The following is an 8,233-nucleotide window of genomic DNA, read 5'->3' on the forward strand; positions in this document are numbered from 1 at the left end:
TGATTGCTCGGTGAAATTCACCTGCTCGCGGTCTCAAACTTGAACTGCCCTAATGTGTACTCTAACATGATGCGATACAAGGAGAGCTAGATTTCAACACAAAGTACAAGGATAAGCTAGACCAAGGTGTCTCAGCAAGCAATCATCGAGAAGCCCTGATAGCTCTGAACAACACCTTGCATCTTATAAAATGATGATAATCAATGGATGTGATCTGATTTGTGGTCAACAGTTTTGAGTATCGTGATAGTGATACTCGATGTCATCTTTTGTTCCAAATGGTCAACAGGCTCATCGAGTATTGACACTCACAATGTTTCTACAACAGAGTATTCACTGAGAGCTCGGGAATGTATAGTTATGCATATCACTGATCCATCTTAAACCTATCAGAACATCAAACGGATGGCCGATCAGTTTTGTTTGCTATACATGAACATTGCACTCTCCATAAAATCCCTTATATTTCCTAAAAGTCTATAAAGGAAGCTTGGTATCGAATACTTTGTGAACTGAAAACAATGAAGAAATCGAAAGCTTGACGATGTGACCAAAGTAATGATTCCTTGGAAATAACAATGCAAACGAAGAGTCGATAAACGAGATGGAAAGTATCTGACTTACAAAAAAGTTGTAGTTGAACTCAAACAAGATCATAAAGGAGACTGCAAAAATTGTAAAGGCTTCATAAACAAGGGAAGATGCTCAAGAAAAAACGAAGAGATAAGAGAAGAAAGTAATTCAAGACATGATAAATACTAAAACAAGAACTTAAGGAAGAACAATCCATCAAATAAAACCGAATAACTGCAGGAAACAAATGAAATCAAAAAACAAATTTAAAAGTCCAAAGACTCAATGTCCTCAACTCTATAATCAAAAGATTCTGGAAAATGGTCCATCCATCTAAACACCCTCTGTTCCAATTCATAATGGCTTTGAACAAATCGATCTTCTACCATCTTTCCAAAATCCACGTCATCTTGATCGCTTGTTTCAATGATATCATCACTTCTCCCTTTTTTGTCCGACAATTTTGATGGACTTGAAGAGAATTTGTTCCGCCATGCTTCTCCTAACTTTGTCAAATGAACGGATTGCCGGGCCAAAATCCGTTCCAGAGCATTAGAGGTGGCTCTAGTCCGGGTGACGGGAAGCTTTGGCTTTTCAATTGACGGGATGAAAGGACTTGAAGCGAACTTAGACCGCCAAACTTCACATATCGCTGAAAATTGTTGAGCTTGGTTTCGTAAAATTTTGTCAAGTGCCTCGGAGGTCTCTCTTGTCCTAGCAGTTTGAGGCGGCGAATCGTTTTTGAACGGAGATTTAAGGTACAACCTGGATGGCCGAGGATCTGAGGCGTAAGATGATTCGGTATAGACGGAGGATTCAACTAATGATCTCCCGTCGTATGGCGTAAAATCACCACATTGCTTGACGTTCTATATATAACCAATTGATCACATCCTTGTAAGGAAGAGAATTGCGTAGGATGATAATCAAGGACAGGTCAACACTCACAAAGGTTGATAAAGGTGATTGAAGGGTAGCAGTCATGATTGTTTTGTTGCGTGATTGAGGGTTTTTCTGTAGATTTGGGAGGTTCTGTGGATCAGAAGGTTCAAATGTAAGGTTAGAATGTCATGAAATGGACAACTATCCATTCAACTCACCTTATAAAAATTTGATGGATAGGTGAGATTTTGATTTTAAAAAGTCAAGATAATGTGTGAAGAAAGTGGAGAAATTGTGGGAAATGTGGTGATGATGAAGTTTGGATATAAAGGAATGTATTGATTTTCTTGTCAACCGTGATTCATATCTGAGCAATCTGTTCCTTGTCCCTTGAAAAGGCAAAGCTTCAATCAAGAAAAGAATGACTTCACAAGAAGTTATGCCGACTGACATACAAGCTCAGATCCCTGGATTTCGAAAGAAATACACTGTCCTTTGTAGATATGGATTTAGGAACGCAGAAGTTTGTTGGACCTTTTTGGACCGTCTTCCATGAGCAAAGGTACTGGGGGCCAATAGGCACTACAATCAATTACAAAGTCTCATCTATCAACCTATGACTAGGAGGAATTGAAGTCTTTCTTGGAGAATTGACTTGAATCCTTGGGATAAGTTGTTAGTAAAAGAAGCTCACATCGAAACATGCAGACTGTATATAAACAAGCTGCATCATGATCAATTGTTGGCCGTCAATACTCAAGTTGAGCCCTCTGGCTGTCAACCAATGTCCTTCAAAGATATTTATGTAGGCTTCTTGTCAGGCACTCGAAAAGGCTTTGACAAACATCTGTGCTCCAAGTCCTACATCAATATCATCCACGGAGTAGAGGGTGTATGTCATAATCCAGGGCACTCAGCTTTTCTGTCAGTCGGCATATTCTCCTGTGCAATCATTCTGTGCCTAATCCTGGCTTTGGTGATTTAAAGGTACAAGGAACAAATGAAGTATCAATTTAATTTGGATGATGGTTATTCCTTCATACTTAAACTTCCTCATACTCGAATGCCCCTTCTAAAATTCCATCAATTCCTCCCAACCTTTTTCCACTTTCCAACAATTCATTCCCAGTTATCAATCAAACACTAGCATTCTCAGCGGCGGGCGCCGCCTTGAACTCCATGGGCAGTGCATCCCTACATCAGCTTACATGCGAGTATACCTGCGCCTACGCTACGCATCATTCCAGGCCAACGTGCTCATAATGACGTACTTTAAAGTCGTACAGGTTATGCTTGTGACAAAGACATTCATGCTCTCACAATGCATTTCGCTGCGTGAACATCCGTCTTGCCAAAATTCCCTTGTGCAACGCCTTTTGTCATTATACATAAATTTTACAAAGAAAACAATTCATGTGGGCACAATCTTTTTAAGCCAGCTCCTTGCATAAGATCCCAGCGCGAATGAGAAGCACCTCAATTATCAAAATGCATCAAGAGTAAGCGTCACTTTTAATCAAACATTGAACTAATTACATCAACATATTCATTGGCTGGATTTCTTATTCAATTTTAAGAACCATCTTCTAGGCAGTCATTCTTGGTTAAGGTCACGGTACCAACGCGCACATAAAGCATGATCGGTTTCTCGTATACCACGCACACCAGTCAAATCCCAGATACCGTGATCCCAATCGGCCTTCGCAATCGTTCAACTTAAACGTTTTCTGTCAATCAAAGCCTGCCATGATGATGTTCATAAGTCAGCGAACACAACATCCCTTTTCCCTAACTCTCAGATCACATTCACCTTCAAGCCAGTTTACTTTGTACTCGGTTGGCTTCCACGCTATTGTTGTTTGTTAAGGCCTGTCACTTATTCCGTTCCAAGTCAGCAAAAGTAAAGTTTCCTCTCTTTCAATTTCGAAATCATTTACCTCCAACTCAACATAATCTAATTGCTGTATGAAATGGCAACGGATTTGATGATAACCAAAAATCCTTTTTAGCTCCTTGTTTTCCTCTAAGTCCTGTTCCTTCCCCGTGATAAAAACGATGTTGTTGAACCCGACAGGTCTCTTGAGTTCTTTGCCTTTAAGTGCCTTCAGGCCTTTGCGCCAATATTTTTTAGAACTCCAATAGTCAGTGACGTAAATTCGCATATTCTTTACAAATCCTAATTGTAGCCAAGCTAAACTGGGACTTTCTATTGTCGAGTTGATACTCCGTATAATTTTTAATTTCGGGAAATGCCAATCGCTTATCTCCGCCGGAACACGATTCGGAATTGACTCTATGAATAAGACCTCAAGTGAATTTTGCAGAGCCAAAATAACTTTTGCAGCTCGGTCGCAGTCGGGATGGGTAAGGTACTCTAAGCAACTGATGTTCCGACCACGAGTTTCGCAAAGCTCCGTAATCGCTCCCAGGTCGTTTGTATCGCATGCGGCTGACAAGTGCTTCAAGCGAGGTAACGCTTCTTCACTTAAGTCCAGAGTTCCGATAGATCCAATGTCAAGCGATAACGATTCAAGCCCAGCCGTAACATTGAGTAAAGCCCGGATCGATTTCGAGTGATTCTGCCTTACCCCGTAGGGATTTGCCTCGATGATCAACACTCTTAGACCTTTAACCTCTTTTATCAACTCAATGATATTGGGCGTAAATCCCGCACCCGCTTTGAACGAAAACTTTAAGCCTGCTAAGGTTTGACCACAAAATTTGATAATTTCTTCAATGTCCTCTAGTATAATTGATTTATAATTGAAGTTATCCTTTTCGAAATCAATCCGGTAAGATGCAAGCGAACCTATGTTGACTCGATCCGACCCGAATTCACAATCCAAATCTGGGCAAGTAATCTGATCGAAGCTAAGGCGGCTCAATCGAGCCATGGTCGAGATTGTCGCCGAGTTATTCCAAGTCTCAACGAAAGAGTTCATTTTCAATGCCGAGCTAAAGTGTAAGTTTTGATAAGCGTATGGCAAGACCCGTAACGCCCAAGACTTTCCAAGCAATCGTAAGTTTAACAGTTCCAATAATAGATGGTCTGGCACAGGAGCCTGTTTGGCACTATTCCTAGAATTCTTCCAGGTCTCTTCAAAGTCTTTAACGAAGTAAAATAAAATTAAATCAACAACTTCTAAAGGAAGGCAATGAATATGGGCCATGTCCGATCTTAGGTCTTCATCAACTGTTCTTTGATTTTAATGCTTTGATCCTAATGTACCTTGGCAGATATATATATATATTTATATGATATTCAAACGTCTATATTGGAGTGTATATGTTATCCTGTTCTGATTACCTTTTTATATGAGATGTGAATCTTGTGTTTACATATTCATGCTACTGTGGTGTGGTTATGCGCTCGAGGACGCGAGCCTGCTCATTTCATCTGACGATTGCCGCGTATTCCACGCAATCGTTTCAATCCTACCAACGCTTCAAGCACTATGTTATAAGAAGAGCAATTAGGAATTGCATATCCAGGATAACAACTTATTATCTTAACGAAAGCTTCGTTCTTCCACTGATCGCCTCGAGAAGAGTCATGGAAATCTGTTCCCATATCGCCTGAAACTATGTGGCGATCAATCGCGCTGAGCGTGGATCATCTGCCTTTATTCAAGGTTCGCCGCGTACTCAACCAAGCTTTTCAACCTGCAATACGCCTCCAGTTTTCATGTGCCAACATGATCGCTAACGAGATCTGCTCCAAGCAAGTCGAATCACTTAAACTTTAACGAGTTACTCATGGGCTTTAAGCACCGTGTGCAACCGTTGCACAAAGCCTGTTGCTCAGTATTCAGCCAATCTTGCGGCCAATCAGCGTTCACCGCTCACAATTCCTACTCATCGCTTAAATATAACATCATTGAATTTTAAAAATGATAGAGGTAATTGACAGTGTATCCAATACTTTCGTTGCAACACTTGATACGACATATTAGAGTGTAAAGCAATAGCATTCTCTTTTAGATTTGTGGCTCACTCCAAGATTCACGGGCCCTTACCCAAAAACCTTTGTATGCCTATATCATCATGACATTAAAACAAATCTTAGCTGCTCGTGATAAAAAGCAGAGTATCATTGTATCCCCAAAAGTAAGCTTGTAGGTGTCACAGCAGCATGAGCCAAATGGTTTCCAAGAAGTTTGTATCGACGAGTAAACTTAATGCGTATAAGCAGCAATCTGCAAAGTGTGGTATCGTCCCAGGCATTTATCCAAAGCCTCAACTATGCGTCCCCACACTTGCTGTCTTTTCGACCGAGTCGTAAAAATGAAACAAATTCAAATTTACCGGCGTTGTTGAGAAAGGCATCGTTGATTGTGGCATCACGCAGCCCAAACAAGGCATATGAGCACACCTGTGCCTACCCGACCCGTCGGGTATAAGTCGATAGGAAATGTGTACTTCCTATCGACTTATAGTCAAAACCCCCCTGTCCGACGCGCCGCCGCCCCGACGCGTCGGATTAAAACTCACCGCTAAGTACTTCATCCACCGCTACATGACGTGTGAGGACCTGTAACACCATCTATGCCCACATATTGGCAAATGGTCCAGGAAAACATATATCCACGCAAAATTCCAGGAATCAAATTCACACTGATGTGAATGTCATTCACATGGATCACGGATCAAAATCACACATATGTGATGACATACATCTGAACCATACATGTGAATTTTGCATAAAGGAAAAGTGTTAGATTCACACTGATGTGAACGTGAATCACATAGAGGTGAATCAATTCCAATCACCCCTTTACAATTACGTGTCACGTAAAGACTTAGTCACGGATCCAAATTCATATCACATATATATAGGTAATTATATATATGAGAGCATATTTCACCTCAATGTGAATACATTCCCGCATATGTTAAAGTGAATACACACTCACATATATGTGAATACACATTCACATATATGTGAATACACATTCACATATATGTGAATACACATTCACATATATGTGAATACACATTCACATATATGTGAATACACATTCACATATATGTGAATACACATTCACATATATGTGAATATCTATCATCTGTATTCACAGATATGTGAATACACATCACCTATATGTGAATACATATCACCTATTTATGAATACACATCACCTATATGTGAATACACATTCCATATATGTGAATGCACATCACCTATATGTGAATACATATCACATAAATGTGAATACACATCACCTATATGTGAATACACATCACCTATATGTGAGTACATATCACATATACGTGAATACATATCACATATATGTGAATACACATCACCTATATGTGAATACATATCACATATATGTGAATACACATCACCTATATGTGAATACACATCACCTATATGTGAGTACATATCACATATACGTGAATACATATCACATATATGTGATACACATCACCTATATGTGATACACATCACCTACATGTGAATACATATCACATATATGTGAATATACATCACATATACGTGAATACACATCACCTATATGTGAATCACATCACCTATATGTGAATCATATCACATATACGTGAATGAACATCACATATATGTGAATACACATCACATATATGTGAATTACATCACATATATGTGAATACACATCACCTATATGTGAATACATATCACATATATGTGAATACACATCACCTATATGTGAATACACATCACCTATATGTGAGTACATATCACATATACGTGAATACATATCACATATATGTGAATACACATCACATATATGTGAATATACATCACATATATGTGAATACACATCACCTATATGTGAATACACATCACCTATATGTGAATACATATCACATATACGTGAATGAACATCACATATATGTGAATACACATCACCTATATGTGAATACATATCACATATATGTGAATACACATCACATATATGTGAAGAAATGTAGAGATGAGAGTACTCTGAATTTTAATCATTATGTAAGATCCACAGGTATAGAACGTAATTGATGAGAGGCTACCAAGAGATTGATGATGTGTATTCTAAAACAAAGAAGAGAAACAAAACGCTTAATACCCCATATTAATCATATCTACCATCCATCCCACTTTCACTCCAAACATCCTCTTCATCAGAGGTTGCATCCGTGATGTCCAGCTGATCCACCTGGTGATGAAGCTCTTCTGCTTCATCCTCCCCATCCAGCATCTCCTCCAAAATTTCGAGTTCATCCACTGCTGTTGATTCTACACTTTCAGCATTTACAATACGCTCCCAGGTTGACTTACCCCTGGCAACCAATCCTTCCCAGCGCTGGATCAAAGAGTCTACTTCCTCAGCTGTCATCCTTGTATAACAATAGGATCTCTGTAGTAATTCCACAATATTTGAATTCCAGTTCATCCATGTTCTGCAATGTTTTTGACGAAGATTGTCATGCAGGGATTCCAATACTTCCATATTTACATGCCAAACATCCTTGGCAATACGCTGACCAGGCTGCACTAAATCAATTCGATCTCTTCCACCATTTTCAGCATCATAATCTAAAATATTCACAAGTCCATAATAAGGTTAGCAAACAAAAGATAACGTAAAACCCACCTAAATAGAAAAACTTGCCACTGCTACACAAGGCCAGTAAGCCATCCAGCTTGCCTTCAGTCTTCAAAGCCTCAAGTACCATCTGTTGAGTCTCTCGGCCAATTCTTCTGAGTTCTTCACTACAAGACCTGTGTTGAAAAAAGTCTGGATACCTTCAATTGTGCCTGGAT

General features: G+C 39.4%; 2 protein-coding genes across 2 annotated transcripts; both read right to left on the bottom strand.

The window, feature by feature from the left end:
• Positions 1-839: 839 nt before the first annotated feature.
• Positions 840-1,557, bottom strand: MELLADRAFT_59133 (uncharacterized protein; the record flags this gene model as incomplete). Its single annotated transcript, XM_007404641.1, has 2 exons — positions 840-1,442; positions 1,522-1,557. 2 exons carry the CDS (start codon positions 1,555-1,557, stop codon positions 840-842), a joined length of 639 nt encoding a protein of 212 aa, XP_007404703.1.
• A 1,492-nt stretch (positions 1,558-3,049) lies between these two features.
• On the bottom strand, positions 3,050-4,625 carry MELLADRAFT_101861 (uncharacterized protein; the record flags this gene model as incomplete). The annotated part of the gene is made up of 2 exons (XM_007404640.1): positions 3,050-3,154; positions 3,393-4,625. 2 exons carry the CDS (start codon positions 4,623-4,625, stop codon positions 3,050-3,052), a joined length of 1,338 nt encoding a protein of 445 aa, XP_007404702.1.
• Between the last annotated feature and the right edge of the window lie 3,608 nt (positions 4,626-8,233).

This window comes from Melampsora larici-populina, assembly GCF_000204055.1.
Source record: "Melampsora larici-populina 98AG31 unplaced genomic scaffold MELLAscaffold_2, whole genome shotgun sequence".
Lineage (NCBI taxonomy): Eukaryota > Fungi > Basidiomycota > Pucciniomycetes > Pucciniales > Melampsoraceae > Melampsora > Melampsora laricis-populina.